This window comes from Pongo pygmaeus, chromosome 18 (genome assembly GCF_028885625.2).
Source record: "Pongo pygmaeus isolate AG05252 chromosome 18, NHGRI_mPonPyg2-v2.0_pri, whole genome shotgun sequence".
Classification (NCBI taxonomy): Eukaryota; Metazoa; Chordata; class Mammalia; order Primates; family Hominidae; genus Pongo; species Pongo pygmaeus.
In genome coordinates, this window is record NC_072391.2 from 84,738,676 (window position 1) to 84,763,663 (window position 24,988).

Here is a 24,988-nt window from a genome sequence, read left to right on the forward strand (position 1 = left end):
GTCCCTCAAGCCACGGCGTGTGGGCTCAGCCACTACGACTATGTGATGAAGTGCTGACCTGAGAAACACACATGCTGACCATCTGGCCAAGAACTGAAGACCAGGGCAAAACCACAACATATCACAAACATTTTTCCAGAACAGGGTTTTAGTGTCTCTTTTGATGCCAAATTTTAAAATAAAGCAAATTAAATAATGATTGTTGAGGGAAAACTAATTTTTTAATTAAAGAAGATTCTATCTAATTACGCACGCTGTTTGGAAATCAACCTATTTTTCTAGGTCCTATCATCTTCCCGATCAATTGATTTAAAAAATACTTTTAGGTACTCCTTACTCCAAACATCGACAGTATTTTTCTTAAACTTTAAACAATTTTGGCCAGGCACGGTGGCACATGCCTGTAGTCCCAGCTATTTGGGAGGCTAAGGCAGAAGAATCACTTAAACCCAGGAGGCGGAGGTTGCAGTGAGCCAAGATCACGCCATTGCACTCCAACCTGGGCAACAAGAGCAAAATTCCATCTCAAAAAAAAAAAAAGAGTTATTAAAAAAAAAATTGGCAGGGTGCGGTGGCTCACGCCTGTAATCCCAGCACTTTGGGAGACCAAGGCGGGTGGATCACTTGAGGTCAGAAATTTGAGACCAGCCTGGTCAACATGGCAAAACCTCGTCTCTACTAAAAATACAAAAATTAGCTGGGAGTGGTGGCACGCACCTGTAATCTCAGCTATTCAGGAGGCTGAGGTGAGAGAATCACTTGAACCTGGAAGGCGGAGGTTACAGTGAGCTGAGATTGAGCCACTGCACTCCAGCCTGGGCGACAGAGGGAGACTCCATCTCAAAAAAAATTATGAGACAGAGACTATACATGACCCACAAACACAAAAACATGAATTGCCTGGCCCTTTACAAAAAGTTTGCCAGCTCCTGAATCAGAGTGTCAGTGGAAATGCTGACAACAAACTCTACCTTTTGAGCAAATGAGATGATGAAAAAGTGGCTCTGCTTTCCTTGGTTTATAGCCGAGGTCGGCAAACTGACTTTTTTTTTTTTTTTTGAGATAGAGTTTCGCTCTGCCACCCAGGCTGGAGCGCAGTGGCGCGATCTTGGCTCACTGCAACCTCCACCTCCCAAGCAATTCTCTTGTCTCAGCCTCCCAAGTAGCTGGGATTACAGGCACACACCACCATGCCTGGCTAGTTTTTTTGTATTTTTAGTAGAGATGGGGGTTTCACCATGTTGGCCAGGCTGGTCTTGAACTCCTGACCTCAGGTGATCCACCTGCCTTGGCCTCCCAAAGTGCTGGGATTACAGGTATGAGCCACCGTGCCCGGCCAGCAAACTGACATTCTATATGGGAAGACAATTTAGTAACACAAATACCACGTGAGAATTTTCACATTCAAAATCCATATAACGTCATCTAAGACTCAAGAGGAACACAGAATTCTGCCAATAGACTAGGAAAAGACATTCCGGTAAAGCTCTTTTGGGACAGAGCCTTACAAGACACATACATATTCTTAAAGATGGGGGAAGAAACAGACCTCACCCCTCCACCCACATATATTTTGGGCCAGGGGGAACAAAGCAGGCAGCCTGGACACCTGCCAGACTGCAAAGGGCCTGTGTGAAACGGCAAGGGGGTCAGGTGTTTTTTTTTTTTTTTTAATTTGAGGCAAAATTTACATAGAGCAAAATGCAGAGATCTGAAGTGTACAATTCAATGAGTTTGGGTACATTTATATGCCCATGTGATCACTAATCCTTGAATCAAGACGCAGTGCTTTTCAATTCTCTAAAAAGTCTTGAACGTCATATAAACAGGACCATACATGGGTCCTGCTTTCATTCAACATTGTATTTTTGAGATTCCTATGTGGTTACATGTATTAGCTTTGAAAATGACTGAGTTCTCTTCCATTGTATAAATATACCACAGCTTGTTTATCCATTCTCCTACTCATGGACATCTGGGTTGTTTCCAGTTTGGGGCTATTATGCATAAGCTGCTATAAGCCTTCATCTCCAAGTGCTGTTGTGGATGTACACTTTCATTTCTTTGGGATAAATTCCCTAGGACGAGAACTGCAGGAATATAAGATACATTTATCACTTCATAAGAAATGCCAAATTGTTTTCTTAATGGTTGTGCCATTTTATCCTCCTATCAGCTGTGGATGAAAGCTCCAGCTGCTTCTGATCCTAACATTTGCTCTTCTGTCGTGACTTTCATTACCTTGGTGAATAGAAATGATCCTCTTCTGTGGCTCTGATGTGCATTTCCCTGATGACTGGCGACTTGAATCACGACATCCCTGGACAATCTGTGTGTACAAGCAGGTATGAGTCCTCTGGAGTTAACTGCCTTTCTTTTTTCTGCTGGTAGAAAAAAATCTAATTGCATTAATATATATGTAATCTACTGCTTGGAATGCATACCATTCTTCTATAGGAAGACAATCTTCTTCACAATCATTAACTTCTTCAATTTCCATATATAGGTTGTATTCCTAATCTGACAATCCAAAATGCTCCAAAATCTGAAACATTTTGAGTTATTCTGAATGAAAATAACTTTCATTCAAAACTTGGCTTTCCACAGTCCTCTGGCATCCACTGTTGCAAATGGCAAGTCCAATGTTAGCCTGATTCTGGTTTCTTCATAGGTGAAATCTGTTTTGTTGCTCTCCTTTGAAAACGTGTAAGATCATTTCTTGATCTCTTATCAAAAAAAACAACGATGCGTCTCGACATGGGTGTTTTGAACTCACCTTTCTCAGCACTCAGTCTGCCCTTTTCGTGTGAAGACTCACGAAGCCGTTTTCTTCCCGTGCGTACTGAACACGCTCCTTCCTTTCATCTTCTCTTCCAGCCACCCTGCATTTCAGAGGCCGAGCTTGGCTGCCCATCTGCCCCACTCACCTTCTACCTTGTATCTCCACATTCGGCAATCCTCGAACACTACTGAATGTTTTGTTCTGGTGGTCACTTTTACATCCCAATAACTCTTTCTTGGTCTTCATGTTTTCTTTTTTCATGGCACCCAGCTTTCATTTGACAAATGCAATATCCCCTCAGCCTCCCACAGAATGTTAATTGGAGTTTCCCTAAGTAGGATGCTTATCATAAAGATCAGCCTTTGTTCTCTGAATTATCTGTGTATTTTGCAGTAGTCTGAATTTTCTGCCACAGTTCTTTACCCTTCGTCACACTGAAACCCATGCTGCAGCTGGCTTACGGTAGTGTAGACTTTCCCATCCTTGAATTTGGGGCTGTGGCCATAAGACTCACTGTGGACATCAGAAAGAGGCAGAAGCGACCGTGTGCCCACCCAAGCTTGGCCTTACGAATCCTCATGGCTCCCATGTGCTCTTGGTCCCCAGTTCAAGGAGGATGAGGGCCGCCTGAGTCAGAGCCACCCCAGCCACTACGGCCTGAACAGTCACGCAGCATAGCCCAGCTGACACCAGCCAGCCCACGCATCCATGAGGAAAGCACTCATCTCGGGTGCTCCTGAGCTCTGCTGGTTGGCTGTTACACAGCTGTAGCTGACCAACACATCCCAGGCGTCTCTTAACCCTGTTGTGGTCTGTCTTTACAAGCTTCCTTACATCCTTTCTCTAGAACAAAACCTCATAAAAACAATTGGACACACTTTAATGTTCCTATCTCTAAAACTCTGAAGAGAAGTAGAAAGGGACAGATGCAGGGAAGAGAGGGTGAGGGGCACAGAGCAGGGGGAAGGGCACCATGGTTCCTGGGCTCCTAGGCCCTCCATCCATGATCACAAGGGAGGAGAGAGGAGCACTCAGCAAATCACCACATAGCTGCAGAGGCGCAGCGACAGACCCCCACCAACTCAGCAACGCCACCAAGAGAGCAAACCCCAATCCCTTTCTCTTTAGGTCGACAGAGACCTGGAGAAAAAAACCAGTAGTTTTCTGCCAAATGTCTTTCTTTAATTTGCTTTCAAGGTATCTTTATTAAGTGGTTTAATCTACATTCCCAACAATAAGAAACCACTCCAATAATTAACAAAATTATGCTTAAAAAATCACAGTAGGCTGGGCGCAGTGGCTCACGCTTGTAATCCCAGCACTTTGGGAGGCCGAGGCGTGCGGATCATGAGGTCAGGAGATCGAGACCACGGTGAAACACCATCTCTACTAAAAATATAAAAAATTAGCTGGGCGTGGTGGCGGGCGCCTGTAATCCCAGCTACTTGGAGGGGCTGAGGCAGAAGAATGGCATGAACCCGGGAGGCGGAGCTTGCAGTGAGCTGAGATCGCGCCACTGCACTCCAGCACTCCAGCCTGGGTGACACAGCGAGACTCCGTCTCAAAAAATAAATAAATAAATAAATAAAAAATCACACTAAAGGGGAATATTATTTATGGTAGAGGGGAGAGTTTAAAAAATGACCCAGGATAAGCTGGGCGTGGGGGCTCACACTTGTGATCCCAGAACTTTGGGAGGCCGAGGTGGGTGGATGGCTTGAGCCCAGGAGTTCAAGACCAGCCTAGCCAACATGGCTAAACCCTGTCTCTACAAAAAATATGAAAATTAGCTGGGTGTGGTGGTGTGTGCCTGTGGTCTCAGTTACTGGGGAGGCTGAGGCAGGAGGATTGCTTAAGCCCCAGACGTCGAGGCTGCAGTGAGCGGAAAAATTGAGGCACTGCACTCCAGCCTGGGCAACAGAGTGAGACCCTGTCTCCAAAAAAAAAAAAAAGAAAAAGAAAAAGAACAAGAACAAGCATTGTTTTCCACCAGACGCCCCTTCTTCTAAGTCCTATACAATACAACCAAATGTCTTCACACTTGAACTAAGAGCTGTACCACAATCACACCACAGATACTTCCTGCTTTAAAATGTTATTACCAAAAGCCAGTTTTCATTTAAAAATGGGAAAACTGTATTCTTAAGACTTGCAGTTAAATAATAATTTTCCTAAAATATCAACTTACTTTCTCACTTTCATTTACTTGTCTATGTTAATGGGATAATTTTTAGAAGCATTACTTCTTCTAGCTGTTATCAGAATTTGAACATTCACCATCACACTGATTAAGCTGCTCCTTCTTCCCTACATCTTTTTAGGACATGCCATGTTATATTTAAGAACATGATATAATTTATTTTTCTTTGGTTTTTTATTATCTAGCTACATTGCATTAATTTCATTTGTTAGTTCTTCACAAAGAGAAACAAAAGTAGTGAATAATTGGGAAAACTTAAGGCTGATAATAGATTCATTTTTTTTTTTTTTTGAGACAGGCTTTCACTCCTGTTGCCCAGACTGGAGTGTAATGGCAGGATCTCAGCTCACTGCAACCTCTGCCTGCCAGGCTCAAGCAGTTCTCCTGCCTCAGCCTCCTGAGTAGCTGGGATTATAGGCATGTGCCACTTTTTTTGTAGAGAAGGATTTTCACCATGTTGCCCAGGCTGGTGTGGAACTCCTGAGCTCAAGTGATCTGCCTGCCTTGGCCTCCCAAAGTGCTGGGATTAGAAGCGTGAGCCACTGCGCCTGGCCTGATAATATTTTTAAAGTAGCAAAAACAGGAAGTGAACACCTTTTCCTTTTTTTTTTGAGATGGAGTTTCGCTCTTGCTGCCCAAGCTGAAGCGTAATGACACGATCTTGGCTCACAGTAACCTCTGCCTCCCGGGTTCAAGCGATTCTCCTGCCTTAGCCTCCCGAGTAGCTGGAATTACAGGTGCATGCCACCATGCCCGGCTAATTTTTTGTATTTTTAGTAGAAATGGGGTTTCACCATGTTAGCCAGGCTGGTCTCGAACTCCTGACCTCAGGTGATCCTCCCGCCTCGGCCTCCCAAAGTGCTGGGACATTACAGGCGTGAGACATCGGCCCAGCCTTTTTTTTTGAGATAGAATTTTTCTCTTGTTGCCCAGGCTGGAATGCAATGGCGTGATCCTGGCTCACTGCAACCTTCGCCTCCCGGGTTCAAGCAACTCTCCTGTCTTAGCCTCCCGAGTACCTGATATTACAGGCACGTGGCTACCACACCTGGCTAATTTTTGTATTTCAAGTAGAGGCGGGGTGTCACCATGTTGGTCAGGCTGGTCTCAAACTCCTGACCTCAGGTGATCCACCTAACTCAGCCTCCCAAAGTGCTGGCGTTATAGGCGTGAGCCACCATGCCCAGACAAATGTCCATTTTTAATGATTAGTGATATGGCACTTGAATTTAGGGGCCTTAGGAAGGTCACTTATTTACATATTAAGGTAAACATTCTGCTCGGCATTAGTATGTTCTAAGCGCAGCGCCAGCCGTAAGTGATATAAAAATGAAAAGGTTCAAAGAAGTGATGCTGTGCTAGGCTTCAAGGGCAGGGCCTATTCTGGACAGAGGGATGCTGCAGTCAGGGCCCAGGAGCAGGACAGTGCTGTTGTCATCGGAGCGGAAGGGGAGTGTCAGGAGCTGATACAGGGAAGGAAGAAGGTTACACAGAGGCAGCAGCTCCCTGGCTGGTGACACCACAGTGAACACGGAAAGAAATCCTGCAGGTCTGCTGCATTTAGATGTCTTGGTTTGAAATGTGATACTTTCTAACTCATGAGCCTGGGCAGTTATTTCACCCCTCAAAGCCACATGTCCTCGCCCGAGCAAAAGGAATCCCGGCTCTCCCTGCACGGCGCGGGGCTGGGCGAGTGTGGGCTGACTGCAGCATTCTTGAGCCACCGCGGACAAGCCGTAAGCAGGGGCGTGCAGTGACGCAGCGTGTACTCGACTGGTCCCTGCTTGACAGACTGAAGAGGGGCAAGGCCAGAGACAGAGGGACCCACGAAGTGACAGATAAGATGGAGGCCCAGATGAGGCGGAAGAAACGGTGATAGCCTCGCAGGGCCAGAGACGCCATGTGGGAGAGGAGCTGCCTTGGACTTACAGGTTTCGCTCTAAGCACTCGAATGCTGGGATCAATCACAAATGTTGGAACCATGTCGAGGGCAGGCAGGAGCTGGCAGCTCCATGCTGGGTGGGCGACTGCGTACCCACTGGCTGCATGGGTGGAAATATGCATGTTATCAGCGGCGGACGAGGACTTGGAGTCTGTAAGGGTCTCAGCTGAACTCAGAGCTGAAAGCCACCAAGAGAGGGATAGAGGCTGCAGAACAGGCTTGGGTAAGACGGCTCAGGCAAAGCGTAAAGCAGGGTAATGAAGAGCGCTATCGGGACTACCAGCCTTCGAGGGACACAAGAAAAGGGAATTTCAAAGGAAACAGAGAGGCAAGGGGAAAGCCAGGCAAGGGTGTTCTCAGGAAACCGATTTAATGGAGTCCACCAGCTTCATAGGGACGACATTTCACAATTTAAAAAAAACAGAAGCAGCCAAGGGAGGATGGAGTTTGGGGCACGGCAGTCACAAATGCCAGGAAAAGTTAGTGAGCTCTGAAAGCACCTACTCTGCTTGTCAACTGAGGAGCCCCTGGTGACCCTCCTCGTGAGAGCAGTTTCAGGGAGGTGCAGGTGCTGAGGCTGGAGTGAGTGGTGCAGGTGAAAGAAACAGCAAAGCCCCATGCCTTCCAGCAGCGTGGCTGTGAGGTGACAGGGAGGAGGGCTCAGGCGGCCCAAGTGCACACATGTGCCCACGCCCAAGTGGAGATACCTTGGGGGCCCCGAGAAAGGAGAGAAGGCTGAACACAGAGGGGGACGCCAAGCACCCGTCTCCCTCGACAGAGGAGTGGACACAGCCTGGGAGGGGAGGCGAAATAGAGGGGCAGATTGGCTTCTGAACAAGCTGGAAGATGGAACGCTGACCTGTGACAACCTCCAGCAAAGCCACCTGCTGGAAGGAAGGGGGTGCTCCTGGGGGACAAAGCCATGCTTGGGAGCCAGCAGCACTCATGCAGAGCCCAACTAGGGGCAGGTGGCATGACCTGGGCCCGCTGGTCCACAGTCACGGCAACAGCTCCTATAGGACCAACCCTTCCACAAATAACAAAGAAACATTCTGGGAAAAAATGTATTCACAGAACAAAACGCCCCTCTGAAGTCACTGCAGAGCAGTGGGGGAGGCAGAACCTGGAGGAAGGCCGCAGAACATGGGAGGGTTTGTGCTTTCCACCCGAGGGCGGGCCCTGTCAGTGCCCCCGTCAGTGCCCAGCCCTGGGAAGAGGGGATAGGGCTGGGATGAGTGCAGCTGCTCACCAAGGAGAGCATCCCAGACAAAGCCCAGGCTCTGCACGTGCCCGCCACACACCCGCTGCCCCAGCCACGGGTGGAGGGCCAACTTCACACAGCTGGTGTGGTCTAAGGACTATGGCACCTCCATCTGCTGCCCGCCCCCACCAGCAGAAGCCTCGACCTTGTCCAGACAATAGTCCCTGTTGCAAGAGAGAAACAACACTCTTCAGAACATGAGAAAAGCTGGAAACTCTATAATCACACACAATGGCACAATCTAAAATTAGACATTCATAAAAATAGGGAAATGTGAGGAATACTCAAGAGAAAACACGATGAATGGACACCAGCCCTAAGTGACCCCAATGCTGAAACTGGCAGACCAGGATTTGAAAGTAGCTATTATAATGACGTTCAAAGATATAAAAACAAAAATGCCCACAATAAATGAATGGATAGAATCTCAGCAGAGAAACAGAAATTATAAAAAAAGAACCATATAGAAATTCTAAAACTAAAAATACAGCATCTGGTAGGAAAACATCCATTAGCTTGGTGTACCTGCAGACTGAAAATGACAGAAGGGTACAAGAGCTTGAAGACAGATAAAAAGAAAATGTCCCATCTGAGGGAGAGGGAGAAAAGAATTTGAAAAATGAACTGAGTTTCAGCTCAGATCTGTGGGACAAGACCAAAGGTTTCTCATACATGAAAACTGGAGTCTCAGATGAAGAAGAGAAGGAGAATGAGGAAGAAAGAATACTTCAATACTGGCTGAAAAGTTTCTGTTGTAGTGCAAAACATAAGCTGAGACAAGCAGTTCAGTACACAAGAAGTGAAATAAAAGAAAATTACACCAAGTCACATCATAGACAAACCATTCCAAACCAAAGATAACATCCTCAAAGCAGCCAGAGAAAACTGGCCCATGGCATACAGCGATAGAAATGCTAGAGGACTTTTCTTTAGAAAAACAAGAGCCAGAATATAGCAAAATGACATTGTTAAAGTTAAAACAAAAACTCTCAATGAAGAATTCCATAATTAGCCAGAATGAAGGCAAAACAAAGATATTTTCAGATAAATGAAAACTAAAATCCACTGTCAGCAGAACTGCACTGAAAGAAATGTGAAAGGAAGTTCTTCAGGCTGACGGGAAATGAGACCAGATGGAAATTCCAATTTTCAGGATAAAATGAAGAGCAGTGGGAATAGTAAATAGTATGGATAATATAAAAGACTATCATCTTTTTCCTTTTCCTTTCTCCAAACAGATGCAAAAATCCTAGCCCTGTTTTACATGGTGCAGAGCACACGCAGCTGGACCCATGTGACAAGTACACATACAGGACGGGGCAGAGCTGCACTGATGATGCCCGGTAAACGGCTGACAACTGGTGAGGACGGGGCAGCCCCTGATCTGTGTCATCTGCCGATCCACAAAGCATAATGCTCCGCCACGGCTGACGACATGCCACCATCAGCCACCAATGCAACATCAGTGGGCTTTAAAAAATCCTGGAGGCTGAGCGCCGTGGCTCACATCTGTAATCCCAGCACTGTGGGAGGCCGAGGCGGGCAGATCACCTGAGGTCGGGAATTCAAGACCAGCCTGACCAACATGGAGAAACCCCATCTCTACTAAAAATACAAAATTAGCCAGGTGTGGTGGCACACGCCTGTAATCACAGCTGCTCAGGAGGCTAAGGCAGAAGAATTGCTTGAACCCGGGAGGTGGAGGTTGTGGTGAACCGAGATCGCGCCACTGCATTCCAGCCTGGGCAACAAGAGTGAAACTCTGCACCCCTCCCCCCAAAAAGAAATACTGGAAAGTGAACAACCGGCTCTCAGGAGATACCATGAGCTGGCCTCGGCATCCCACTGACCAACACAGTGACAAGAGGCTTCTGTGTCACATGGAGTGGCTCAACATTAACTCAGAGTAGAGCCTGAAAAGGTAAAGATGTGTATTGCATCCCTGTTGCTTCTCTTAACTGGGGGGCTCATAGAGGGCGCAAAGTCCTATTGTCCCACAGAAGCTCTTATACAATGAAGAACTTTACTCCTCCTATGTCTCTAATCACATTTTCTTTAGGGAAACTGAGAAAACCATCACTCAAATGATTCTCTGTGCCCTGGGGTTCAAATCAGAATCCCTGGCTGAGGAATGCTACAGACAACCAGCTTAAAAATAATAAGTACAGATGGTCCCTGACTGAAGAAGGCTGGAGTTAACGATTTTTCGACTTTACAACAGTGCAAAAGCAACATGCATTCAGAAGAAACTGCTTCGACTGCCCATACAACCATTCTGTTTTCCACTTTCAGTACAGATTCAATAGATTACATGAGAGTCAACACTTCACTATAAAGTAGGCTGTGTGTTAGATAATTTTGCCCACCTGTAGGCTAATGAAAGTGTTCTGAGCACATTTAAGGTAGGCTAGGCTAAGCCATGATGTTTAGTAGGTGTGGTGTATTCAGTGCATTGCAACTTGTGGTATTTTCAACTTGCAACCCCCACTGTAAGTTGAAAAGCATCTATGCAGTAAAATGAAACTGTGTAATCTAGGTGAAGGGTACTCACTGTGAAACTTTTTGAACTTTACTGTGTGTTTCAAAGTCCTCATAATAAAATGTTAGATAAAGAACCAATGAAGAAATTGAAAACTATCAAGGCTTCTCGATTCCAGCTGCACACTGGAATCCCAGCACAACCCAGGAAAGACCACAGACTGCGGGCATTTTAGAATTTAAATTTTAGGGCCGGCCACAGTGGCTCACGCCTGTAATCCCAGCACCTTGGGAAGCCGAGGCTGGCGGATCACGAGGTCAGGAAATCGAGACCATCCTGGCTAACACGGTGAAAGCCCGTCTCTACTAAAAATATAAAAAAATAGCCGGGCATGGTGGCGGGCACCTGTAGTCCCAGCTACTCAGGAGGCTGAGGCAGGAGAATGGCGTGAACCCGGGAGGCGGAGCTTGCAGTGAGCTGAGATCGCGCCACTACACTCTAGCCTGGGCGACAGAGCGAGACTCTGTCTCAAAAAAAAAAAAAAAAAGAATTTAGATTTTAGGTGAATTCTTATCTTCTTAGAATTCATGTTCTAATTGGTTGGGATATATTTTGTTTTGGAGTTTGGTCTTTAGCTCTCTTCAGCTGTAACAACGCTGCATGGCAAACACCAACCCCAGGGGCACACAATGGAAAACATTCATTTAAAATAATTTTTTAAAACTCAGTTTTAATCGATAATATAGTAAATACCTATAGATATGACCCACATAAACATGGATTCTTTGGAATCTCTAATTTTTAAGAGTGCAAAGGGGTCCTAAGACCAAAAAGATTGAGAACTACTGGTATATAAACAAGTTTAATGAAAGTATACCTCCTTCACTGTCTCACAAAAAGAAAACTTTAAAAAATTGTAATTCCTCAAAGTCCAAAGTTACAAAACTTACTTTGTTAAGAGTATCAGTAAAAGCAGTTTCCATCTCAGCTTGTACACTACGACAGCTTCCCTAAGTTTCAGCAAATCATCAACACAGGGACTGGAGCGCTTGGAGAGTGCACCTCAGGTCTCCGCCACCCCCACGAGGGGCAGGGGGCTCAGAAGCCACACACAGTGACCTGGAGCTGCAGCCAGGCACCAGGTATGGAGTTTACTAGGCTACGATCTCTACTCCTGAACTGGAAAATGTTCACAATAAATAGGTCAGGAAAAAAAGGAATGATTTCACTGGTTAATATGTACTCGTAAGCACTGCCCATACAACGGTGTGTTTTCCACTTTCAGTACAGTCCCACCTTTCTTTTCCTCTGCTATTTTCTTCAGCCGGCCACAGGGTTAAGAGCAGTAGCTCTGGCTTTGAATCCCAGCTGACCTCAGGAAAATTTCTTATCTGTGACTCAGTTCTCCCATCTGTAAAATGGGGTAAAAATCACCACATGGGATCAGTTAGAATTAAATAGGTATAAATCAGTCCTCACAGGGCTGTTATGAAGATGATGTAAGTCAGTATCTGTCATGTAAGTTAGTCATGTGCTTGGACTGTTGTTCAAGTATATAAAAGCTTCCCTAACCTTTTACATACTAAGAAATTTTTTAAATGTCTGACCACTCTGTAAATTAAACTGTATCACTGTAAGACTTCTGAAGAAGCAGAGAAAAACCAAAACAGAAGATACAGAAAAGACAGAGAGAAAACTTTATAGTAATAAAACTATACAACTTAGAGTGACTTTAGACTTTCTGAAGAGCAATAACCTGCACCCAACAGAATATTAAAGGATTCACATGAAAAGTGACTAAGAAAACCAAGTTAACTCGCGTGCCAATTTCTGGACAAGAGAAACCACGACTCTCTATGACCAATGAATGGAGAATGCTGCAGGTAATTAAGAGCGTCTGCTCGCTGCAGTATTTTAAGCACTGTGGGGTTTGCGAATGACCACTCATGGCCTCAGAGCTGACCCTCCAGCCTACGCAGGCTTTGCCACAGCTCACATGAGAGTCAGCTCACCCTCTGTCTCTCTGGGCACCAAAGCATGCAGACAAGACAATGACAGATACTCACTACTTTGAAATTATACAGGAAAAAAAAAAGAATGGGGATGTCAATAATTACGTCCTGAAGAAAAAGCACTGAAGGGTCCACAATCCCTTAAGAGTCACAGGGTGTGCAGGACACAGGTTCCTAGGCTGGACTGTCTGGGGACAAAGGAAGCGGCACTCCACGGCAGGCCTTTCTCCTGGGATGGCGTGGGGAAGGAAGAGGAGGAGCCCTTTCTACAGCGGAGGGACTCCCTGCAATTCCGATGCCAAGTGTCCACTCGGGTTGGAGCACCGCGGCATCACCAGGATGAGGCTGCGGTGAAGACATTCAACCAAGAGCCACAGACCCTCCCAAGAGCAGTGGATAAGACAAAGACTGTTGTGACCTCAGGGGGTTGCTACGAGGGTCAAGTGGGGACAGGAGCCCTTGCAAGGCTGCAGTAAGGAGTTACTGTCTCCATACCATACCATGCTCATTACATCAACAGAGGCTGCAGTAAGGAGTTACTGTCTCCATACCATACCATGCTCATTACATCAACAGAGGCTGCAGTAAGGAGTTACTGTCTCCATACCACACCGTGCTCATTACATCAACAGAGGCTGCAGCTGCTGGGGAAATGGGTCCTTCCTGAGTTAGGATCTAAATCAGAGACAGGTGGCTCTCGATGGCTTTGTCAGAACAGGACTTTAGAAACAAAGCAGTTATGAAGCCTGTGGAAGGCACGAAGCGCCGTGCCAGGGACAGGGACGGGGATGGCGGGGGATGGGGTGGCAGCGGGGGGGAGAGCGCACAGGGCGAGTGAGTGCAGCTCCGGGCCTCACGTGGCACACCTGCTAGGAGACAAACATCTTTGTAAATAACACAGGGAGAATAGAGGCCAGCAGATGTGGACACAGCCAGCCTCAGTACCTCTATGCCATGGGGGCTCAGGACCAGTGACCCCACTGAAAAGCGCCCCCCTGGTCTCTCTCTCCACTACTGACGATTCTGCAAACCACACAAGCATTTATTTTACCGGGTATGCATTATCTGGTCCATCTAGTCCTACAAACCACCTTACTCTCCCCTCCCCAAAGCCTCCACTACCATGGCATGGTCACCAACTTTGAAGCTGATCATAACACTGCAGAGGCTGGCGTGCAGAGCCACAGGGGCTCAGGCCGCGCCTCACTACCTATGCTGAGCTATCCACGTGTACATTAAAGAAAAATAAAGACTCAGGTAGCCAGTCCCATTAGCCATGTTTCAAGCGCACAGAAGGCACGTGTGGCTGGTGACGACCAACTCAGTGCAGGTGGAAAACTCTCCGTCACCACAGAGAGCGCTTCAGGACAACACCGCTCTAGTGGTTAAGGATGATTTCCATGTGGGGTGGGGAGGAGGGTGTAAAACTTATTCCTCCCACCCTTTTTTTTTTTGAGATGGAATCTCACTCTGTCACCCAGACTGGAGGGCAGTGGCACGATCTCGGCTCACTGCAACTTCCGCCTCCTGGGTTCAAGCAATTCTCCTGCCTCAGCCTCTCAAGTAGCTGGGATTACAGGCATGCACCACCAGGCCTGGCTAATTTTTTTTTTTTTTAAGACCGAGTTTTGCTCTTGTTGCCCAGGCTGGAGTGTAATGGTGTGATCTTGGCTTACCACGACCTCCGCCTCCCGGGTTCAAGCGATTCTCCTGCCTCAGCCTCCCGAGTAGCTGGGATTACAGATGCCCGCCACCACGCCCAGCTAATTTTGTATTTTTAGTAGAGATGGGGTTTCTTCATGTTGGTCAGGCTGGTCTCGAACTTCCAACCTCAGGTGATCCACCCGCCTCAGTCTACCAAAGTGCTGGGATTACAGGCGTGAGAAACCACATCTGGACTTCTCCTTAATAAACATCAATAATTGAGATTTTTACAGCCAAAGCATATTCATGTATTGCTTATAGAATTTAGAAAAATACACATAAGATTAGCATTTATGAAAGACCTGAAAGCATTTAACAATGCCCTCACGGGGATCTGGGGTGTGCCCATCCTCCGTCCATCAGACGTCCTCCTGAAGCCCGTGCGTGCACTCACCTTTGCTGTGTTTTCCTAAGGGCCTCTTGGGCAGCGACTCCTCCGTGGAATGTGCTGATGTGTGCAGGGCATTCTCCAAACTATTACTGACACTGCTGACAGGGGCCTCAGTTCTTGGAGTGATCTGAGGGAACAGAAACAGAATCACCTTATTTTCTCCCACGGAGTTAATAGGGGACAATTTTATTTGTTAATTAAGTCTTTCATAATTACCTTGGTTTCCATTTTTCTACAAAACATGTATTACTATAATAATAAGCTTTCCCCAAGAAAGATGAAAATTTCACCTACTACTCTCCACTGAAAGTGCAAAAGAGCTCAGATAACTTGAGTCAAACATGGGAGCTTACGTCTAGTGGCTGGGGTTCATCGGGGTGCACAGAAACTATGGTAGCCAAAGCAGCTGGGCGCGGCGGCTCACGCCTGTCATCCCAAGTACTTTGGGAGGCTGAGGCAGGTGGATCTCTTGAGCCCAGGAGTTCAAGACCAGCCTGGCCAACATGGTGAAACCCCATCTCTATTAAAAATACAAAAATTAGCCAGGCGTGATGGCAAGTGCCTGTAGTCCCAGCTACTCGGGAGGCTGACGTGGGAGGATCACTTGAACCCAGGAGGCAGGGGCTGCAGTGAGCCAAGATGGCGACACTACACTCCAGCCTGGGCAACAGAGTAAGACTCTATCTCCAAGAAAAAAAAAAAAGAAAGAAACTATGTTAGCCAAGGTGGCATGAATTATATATTTTTATTTGAGGCAAACTTTTATTTTCATATTTCTTCAAATCAAATAGCTCCCTATAAAACGAATTACACAGCAGGACTTAACATTCTCCTCCTATAAATCTTAAATCATAAAATGCTTTAAAAACAACAGCAAAGAACAGAATACAACTGGGTCTATTTGGGGTACAGTTTGAAAAAGCATATCCTAAAATTACATCCCAATTCCGTTTCTAGGAATTCACCATACCAAGTACTCACACGTGAGAAAAAGACCTGATGGGGTGTGCCCACTGCAGGAGTGTCTGTGATAGGGAAAGCGGGGCACACCCTCAGTCCCCATCGACAGAGACCTGCTAAGAACAGACAGTGTACCTGCAGGTGATGGCCGCCCCCAAGCTGGGGTGGGGGAGGCCCTCCTGACCATCAGTGCTCCCAACACACAACAAGCGCAGAAACAAGCCAGGGGCTAGCCAGGCTCGTCCCACCCCTCCTGCTTCCTGGGTTCAGTGACGGTGTGAATGTGGAATAAGCTGGAAGGGGCCCAGAGGGGTGAGAGGAGGAGGGTAGCAATAATTTTCATTCCCCCCCATCAGTATTTTAAAATTCCACAGCCAAAACACATTTATAACTTATAGGATTTAGAAGAATAAAAATGGCCAATGCTGTAACTTCTTTACAGTCTCAATGTATTTCAAAATTTTGGAGGATATGAGAGAGAGGCGTAAGATTTTAAAGTTCATCAAAAGAGCTGATAAGCAATGCTGCATTCACAGTATGGGAAAGCACAGGGCACAAGCAGCCTGGAAAATGGCCTGACCTCTCCAGCCTCCGCTTGTTCTTTCATCTCATACCTGGACGGTAGGTGGCAGTTGACCAAGACATCCCCTAAGTTCACTCGCAAGCACAGATCCCAGCATTCGCTCTGCAGAGGGCTGGCCAGGTAGGCGTGGCCTCAACCTCAGACAGGATGAAAGTGGAGGCGGAGGCTGGAGTTGGGAGGAAAGGGTGGAGACTGCCGCGACTCCGGCAGGACCAGCACCTGCTGTATCCCACAGACAGTGAGCCGCAGGGGCCACACCCAAGTCCATAGCGAGATCCTCTGCTCCCAGCTCTGTCAAAGCCCCTGCCCCCCAGCAGTAAGCCCTCCTGGGCTGTTCATGCAGGGAGAGGGACTAACAGATCCCACGCGGCTCAACAGATGCCTTCCAAGAAAAGCAACTCGTCACAGGGCTACATAATTGGGAAGTTTATATAACTCGAGAAAATAAGGCCGGGCGCAGCAGCTCATGGCTGTAATCCCAGCACTTTGGGAGGCTGAGGCAGGAGGACTGCTTGAAACTATGAGTTTGATACTGGCCTGGGTAACAGCGAGACCCTGTCTCTATTTAAATTTTTAAAAAAGTAAAAAAAAAAAAGTCCTAGCCATGCAGCAACTCCTCCAGAAAGTCAATTCTTTGGATAACATTAATAACATGTTATCAAGAAAATTAAATTTTTTGAATTTCTTATATTTGTAATTTAAATTGGGTGATTTCCTTCTGATTTAACAAAGTCTCTTTCATTATTCTATGGTTAGAGAACCCAGAAATGAACTCCTTTCCCATTAATCAAGATAACAGAACCGATACAAGTACGATACAAATCTTACACAAGGAGATTTTTAGTTCCAAACAGTAAATATTACTTTGCAAGACAACTCAGGAGGTTAACACGTTAACTGTATAAGAAACACAGCCAAGGCCGGGTGCGGTGGCTCACGCCTGTAATCCCAGCACTTTGGGAGGCTGAGGCGGGCAGATCACAAGGTCAGGAGATCAAGACCATCCTGGCTAACACGGTGAAACCCCGTCTCTACTAAGAATACAAAAAATGAGCCAGGCATGGTGGCGGGCGCCTGTAGTCCCAGCTACTCACGAGGCTGAGGCAGGAGAATGGTGTGAACCCAGGAGGTGGAGCTTGCAGTGAGCCGAGATCGCGCCACAGCACTCCAGCCCGGGCGACAGAGTGAGACTCCATCTCACAAAAAAAAAAAAAAAGAAAAAGAAAAAGAAAAAGAAAAAAAACAAACACAGCCGAGGCCAGGATTAGTGGCTCACGCCTGTAATCCCAGCACTTTGGGAGGCCGAGGCAGGCAGATCACCTGAGGTCAGGAGTTTGAGACCAACCTGACCAACATGGTGAAACCCGTCTCTACTCAAAATACAAAATTAGCCAGGCATGGTGGCGCACGCCTGTAATCTCAGCTACTGGGGAGGCTGAAGCAGGAGAATCGCTTGAACCCGGGAGTTGGAGGTTGCAGGGAGCCGAGATTGCACCACTGCACTCCAGCCTGGACAACAAGAGTGAAACTCTGTCTCAAAGAAAAAGAAAAAAGAAACACAGCTAGGTGCAGTGATTCACACCTGTAACTCCAGCACTTTGGGAGGCCAATGCAGGAGGATCACTTGAGGCCACGAGTTCAAGGTCAGCCTAGGCAACATTGAGACCCCCCCCCCCCGCCATCTCTACAAAAACACAAAAATTAGCTGGGTGTCGTGGCCTGTGCCTGCAGTCCCAGCTACTTGGGAGGCTAAGGTGGGAGCATCGCTTGAGCCCAGGAGTTTGAAGCTGCAGTGAGGTATGATCGCACCACTGCACTCCAGCCTGGGCGATAGCAAGACCCTGTCTCAAGAAAACAAAAGAAATATAACCACAGCAGAGCCCATTCGATTTGGCCTGATGCATGAACCTCCACATTCTCTTAGCTACTTTGGTACATATTCTAAGTCCTGGTTCTAAGAAGAGAAAGTGAGCTGCCTTTTCTCTTTTTTAAGAGACAGAGTCTCAGCTGGGCACAGTGGCTCATGTCTGTAATCCCAGCACTTTGGGAGGCCGAGGTGGGCAGATCACCTGAAGTCAGGAGTTCGAGACCAGCCTGGCCAACATGGTGAATGAAACCTTGTCTCTACTAAAAGTACAAAAATTAGCCAGGTGTGGTGGTGGGCACCTGTAATCCCAGCTACTCAGGAGGCTGAGGCAGGAAGATTGCTTGAACCCGGGAGGTGGAGGTTACAGTGAGCTGAGATTGCACCATATTGCACTCCAGCCTGGGGGACAGAGCAAGACTCCGTCTAAGGAGAAAAAAAAAAAACGGAGTCTCTTCTGTCACTCAGGCTGGAATGCAGTGGCACAATCATAACTCACCACAGCCTCGACCTCCTGGGCTCAAGTGATCCCTCCATCTGAGCCTCCTGAGTAACTGGGACCACAGGTGCACACCACCACGCACAGCTGAGAGTGAGCTGTCTTGACAACCAGCATCAGCAGTTCCAACTTTGCTGGTAGTGGAAAACCTTCCTGCCCCAAAAAGAAACACGTGTGATCAGTGCATTCTCGCACACACACACCGCCTGCCCACCCTAAAACACTCCAAAGAGACACAAAGGAAAGCCAGCCTTCCAACTCTCAGCCTGCTGGGAGAGGAAGGGGAGAGGAGGGCTGAGCAGGGGAAAACACAGCCTTGGAGAGCAGGAGAGCAGTACTGATTAGTGCTTCTCAGCCTCGACAGCACACTGGAACACCAAGACCCTGAGAAGACCACGTCCCACACTCCCCACCAAAATCGGAGTTTCTGGAAAAGGGGCTTCTTTCTTTTGTTTTGTGCCTGAAGCTTCTCTGGTGATTCTAATTTGCGGCTAGGCTGAGAACCAACCACAACCCCAAGTCCAGGTTTTATACTGCACCCATCATCCGGTCCATTCCCGGCAAGGACAAAGAGGAGACCCAGAGAAAACAGGAAGTCTTTTCCCCACACAGACAGGAAGAGCTAAAGGCTGTAGGTCCGTCTGCCACAACCACAAGTGGAAGGGGAAAGCCCGTGAGCCACCCTAGAAAAACACACGCACTGCATCTGACATCAAGACAGGAAGGAAAACTCTAGAATGGCAACTGCTGGAAAAGAAAGACCTGTTTTCCTCCGTATATTTTCCCAAGGCATTTCTTCTTAGTTTTCCAAATGTTCACTTTTTCCAACCAAGCCTTTATCGTAACTTTGTTCCTTTGTTTACATTGAAAGCTGTCTTCACTTGTGTTTCCCAGAAATGCTGTTTTGGGGTTATTTTTGGTGAAGTTAGTTTGCTCCACGTGACCTATGTTCCACTCAAGTGCTCTCTGACTCAGGCTCACCCGCAGGACTCGTCATCTGGCCTGATGTGCACGAGAGGGAAGACTGACCGGCTCCAAAGCCTGCCTTCTGCTACTGCTAGGAAGGCAATGAGAAGTTGCTCTCTTCCTCTCCACAGCCAGCCTCTTCCCACGACCCACAAAGACCCTCTGCCCGGCCCCTGCAACCTGACATCCAGTCCTCCCCCAGCTCTTCATTCCATGCACTGCTGCCCTGAGCACAGCAGTCACATCTGCCTGGGGCCCTCGCCCTGGCTGTCCCCTCTGCCCAGAAGCGCCCCTGTGCCTTCCCATCTATACTCAAATGTCCTTCTTAGCAAGACTTCTCGATGCTCAGCAAGGCAGCTGTGTTTTTGGTTTGCTTTGTTCACTGCTGCTCCTTTGCACTTCAAACTGGGCCTGGCATGAAGCAGGCCCTTAATAAGGATCTGTAAAATACATCACGATATCACCAAATTTTAATGAAATTCAGAATCAAACAAATTGAAAAGCACTTCTATTTCAAAGAAAAATTTCTGCAATCTACATTATGTAACAGACAATCAGAGTGTTCCAACAGATCTACAAAGCGCTAACCCAGGAATGAAATATGACTCTGAAGCAAGCTACTGGTAGTCACGGGGCACACCGCCTCTGTGGCTCTTCCAGGAAAGCTGACTGAGGTTCCACACTGGCCGCACATCTAGGGGCACCTGGACTCGGGCAGCCCGCCTCTGGCTCTTATGCAATTAACCTTCTTACTGTTACAGTTTAAAGAGACGAGGCCTCTGCTTCCAAACTTTAATGTGCAAAATGCCTCTGGATCTGGCTGAAACGCAGGTTTGATTCATAAGGTCCAGGTGGGCCTGAGAATCTTGCATTTCTAACCAGCTCCCAGATGATAATGACGCTGCATGAATATTTCAAGATAAATCTTCACCATGATCAAAACAGTCAAAGGCTCGACAGCCTCCTCTTATTTATTTAAAAAAAAATAAACAAAGCCAGGGTCTCATCATGTTACCCAGGCTGATCTCAAACTCCCGGGCTCAAGCCATCCCCCGCCTTGGCTGGGATTACAGGCATGAGCCACCGAGCCCGGTCTCCGCAACGTCCCTTTAGATGGGATGGAAAAGGGAATCCCTGCACTGCGCAATTAGACCAGAGGGAATCAAAGGCCCTTCTAGGCAAGGGTGAGGAGCTACACCTGCAGAAGAGCTGACGCTGGCTGCGGGTTGTGACCCCTGCTAACCACCCCCCGCCTCAGGTATTTACGCTTTTTTTAAAAAAAGGTTTTTCCTCAGTTCATGCCGCCTGACAGAAAAAACCTAGCACCACACAGGCTTCTTTACAGCTCTGTGCTTACAACCCACTTTAATGTTCACGGACCTGACCATAACTTTTAGAAGAGAATTAATTTCTAAAAATCTATTTCCTGAAAGCTCCTCCAAAGTCATCCAAGTGGGATGTGCTGACGCAGTCAGATGGAAGCACAGCCCCCCAACACTGACGGCAGCCTGGGTCTCCAGAAGACTCACTGCACCCCACTGGTGGGCATTTGAAAACTGCTCAGAAAAACGGCAGTGAGCTTTTAGAGCAGGGTTTTAACCTTTTCTTTGTGGCAGCGACCTCTCTGGCAGTTTGATGACACCTACTGAGCCCTTCTAAGAAACATATTTTAAATGCATAAAATACACAGGACTGCAAACAAAGCCAATTATATTGAAAACCGTCATCTAAGTATTAGAAGACAAATGGGCTTCTCGAACAAAGTCGGTGGGTCTCAGGTCACTTCACAGGAGCGCTGAGCAAAAGGAGACTTTAAGACGCTTTCTACAACTGTGCAAAGTATCTGTGACTGCATCTGTGACCAAGTCACAGGTACTGTTCGTATGACTGTGGATTCCTGCCTGCTTCCATAAAGGCAGGGAATACTCAATTCCCAGTTAGAGGCTGGAGAAAGTGAAGTTGTGATGGCTTCCACTCTCCATAGCTAGGAGCCCCTACTGGGACAGTCACATCTAACCGTGCCCACCAGAGGGGCAGCCTGCCACTGCCCTCCTCAGCTTGTTTCTTTACAAATACGAAGGACCTGAACAGTATTCACATCAGCATGCCACATAAAAACAAGCCCTGGAAAACCCTCACAGTCACTTTTGGAGGTCAGGTGTTTTTCATGAAAAAAAAAAAAAATTGTGTGTTTTTTTTACTAAAGAGATAGGGTCTCGCTATGTTGCCCCATCTGACCTCTAACTCCTGGCCTCAAAAGTGGTCCTCCACCAGATCAGACCTGTTGATGGATGAAAACTGTCTGCTTTCTCCTCTGGCGGGAGAAGACGACTCATTCCTTCTGGAAGGAAACTCGAATGAGGACTGCAAGCCTTTCATTTTACCGGACACTAAACCCAAAATTAAGGACAATGGAGATCTGGTTTTGTCAAGCCCCAATAATGTAACGCTGCCCCAAGTGAAAACAGAAAAAGATTTCATCAAACTCTGCACCCCTGGGGTAATTAAGCAAGAGAAACTGGGCACAGTTTACTGTCAGGCAAGCTTTCCTGGAGCAAATATGATTGGTAATAAAATGTCTGCCATTTCTGTTCATGGTGTGAGTACCTCTGGAGGACGGATATACCACTATGACATGAATACAGCATCCCTTTCTCAACAGCAGGATCAGAAGCCTATTTTTAATGTCATCCCACCAATTCCCGTTGGTTCTGAAAACTGGAATAGATGCCAAGGATCTGGAGATGACAACTTGACTTCCTTGGGGACTCTGAGCTTCCCAGGTTGAACGTTGTTTTTTTTTTTTTTTTTTGAGACGGAGTCTCGCTCTGTCACCCAGGCTGGAGTGCAGTGGTGCGATCTCGGCTCACTGCAAGCTCCGCCTCCCGGGTTCACACCATTCTCCTGCCTCAGCCTCTCGAGTAGCTGGGACTACAGGCGTGCACCACCACGCCCGGATAATTTTTTTGTATTTTTAGTAGAGACGGGGTTTCACCGTGTTAGCCAGGATGGTTTTGATCTCCTGACCTCGTGGTCCACCCGCCTCAGCCTCCTAAAGTGCTGGGATTACAGGCGTGAGCCACCGCACTCGGCCCCCAAAGTGCTGGGATTACAGATGTGAACCACCACGCCTGGCCGAACGGTTTTTTCTAATGGCTATTTCAAGGTAAGATCAGTGCTTTTCTGTCTCTTAAGAATGGGACATTTAAGATAGATTAATAGATGTAAACCTTCATTTATTTGTGTGTGTTCTCTAAAGATTCATGTGTTTTTTTATATGAATAAGTTTAAGTGGCCTTTTGAAACTAGGAAGGGTAAACGTACAGATGGTGACATCTGTACGTAACCATTTCAGGTTTCTTCCTTAAATAGTGGTATTCAGTATCCCACTGGCCAATGGTGAGGATTTTATTTAACATTTTAAAAATAATATTGCTCATTAAGAGATATCTTAAGGAAAAATTATATAAATTTAGGAGAGTATGTCTCATCATATTGTGCTGTGCATGTTCATTCGGCTGTTTTAGAATATGTTCTATTACAATAAATGATACCCTTAATTACATAGTCAAAAAAAAAAAGTGGTCCTCCACTTCAGCCTCCAGAGAAGCTGGGACTACAGGAGGCGCATGCCACCAGTCCAGGCTTAACCTACAAACAGTTCCTTATCATCTACTGCCTCAGGTTCTAACCCGTTCCCCCGTTTTTTAGGACACTGTTAGATGTTTTTCCTAACTTAACTTATAAAGTCTTATTATTCCCTAACCTAGTGGCTCTCAACTGGGAGCAATTTTGTCCCCAGGGGACATCTGGCCACGGCTGAAAACATTTTCTGTGAACTGGGGTGGGGATTCTCGTGGCATGCAGCCAATGGAGACCAGCGATGCTGTTAAACTTCCTGCAGCGCCCAGGACAGCTTCAGAGCAAGGAAGTACCCGGCCCCAGGCCTCAAGAGTGCCAAGGCTGAGAGGCCCTCCCTGATACAGTTTATTTTCCCTAATATTGAGTACTGCATCTGCATGTGGAATACCCGGGAGCTGGCAAACCACACAGGCTGAGAAAGCCAGGTGCCAATGGAATGCCTAAGATGTCAAGACACATTGTGAGAGACTATGGAGAATAAAAGAACAAAAAGTACTAGCATTTTTGTCTGTTTTTTTTGGAGACATGGTCTGTGTCGCCCAGGCTGGTCTCAAATTGCCAGGCTCAAGTCATCCTCCTGCCTCAGCCTCCCGAGCAGCTGGGACCACAGGCGTGAGACAATGCACCCGGCTATAACCACCTTTTGTATAGTTCTTCCCAAGTATCCATTATGCAGGCATATGCGATCATCTATCTAATCCCTGCAGTAAGCGTGATGTACACAGATCAAATTATCTCCATGTTAAAAACAAGAAAAACTGAATGTCAGTTCCTAAATGCCTTCCCCAAGGTCATCTGGTCAGTAGGGGGCAGAATCAAGTGCAGACTTTAGGTCCTGTAACTACAGAGGTCTGTGATTTGTGCAGATTAAATCCAAGGAGGCAAGCGGAGCACAGCAGTCAGGAGCCATCTCGGCGGCCAGTGCTGGGTCCACACAGGGCAGCCCGTTTCCTCCACTATGGGATGGAAATAATGGCACCTACCTAAGGCTTTTGTGAGAATTAAGTAAAATGCATTTCTAGTACTGTGAACTGGAAAAATGTTAGCATTCAAAATGTCAGTTGCTATTATTATTGTGGTGCTTGCGGTGTAGCTGGAGGACAATTAAATTGCTTCAGTGCTGTCACAGAGACTTGGAGCTCTGGGAGGATCCAGGAGGGGCACTGGGAACTGGGCCTCCCGGAAGGCAGGGCTCCCTGTGTCTGCAGCATCGCTGCACCCCTGAGGGCAGCACACCCCCAGAAGCACTGGGGATGAGGACAGAGCCACCCACAGCCACCCCAGCTCCGTGTTCCCTGCACTGGGGGCCAGGGCCTATCTTCTCAAGTAGAGACTCTACCATGACATGTGATCGTCTGTTCTAAAACCGGTGCACTTGCCAGGCACAGTGGCTCACGCCTGCAATCCCAGCACTTTGGGGGGCTGAGGCAGGAGGATCGCTTGAGCCCAGTAGTTCAAAACCAGCCTGGGGCCAGGAGCAGTGGCTCACACCTGTAATCCCCGCACTTTGGGAGGCTTAGGCGGGTGGAACTCCTGAGGTCAGGAGTTCAAGACCAGCCTGGGCAACATAGTGAGACCACATCTCTACCAAAATTTAGAAATTACCCGGGTGTGGTGGTGTGTGCCTGTACCTAGCTGCTCAGGAGGCTGAGGTGGGGGGATCACTTGAACCTGGGAAGTTGAGGCTGCAATGAGCTATGATT

General features: G+C 47.2%; 1 protein-coding gene across 2 annotated transcripts in view; it reads right to left on the bottom strand.

Annotated features, from left to right (window-relative positions):
- The window catches only part of ZCCHC14 (zinc finger CCHC-type containing 14), an 85,072-nt gene that overhangs the window by 37,876 nt on the left and 22,208 nt on the right, over nt 1–24,988 (bottom strand). For both annotated transcript variants that reach the window (XM_054453283.2, XM_054453282.2), the window contains exon 2: nt 14,775–14,898. In XM_054453283.2, the coding sequence (XP_054309258.2) occupies nt 14,775–14,898 (124 nt within the window). The remainder of the gene's footprint in view (nt 1–14,774; nt 14,899–24,988) is intronic.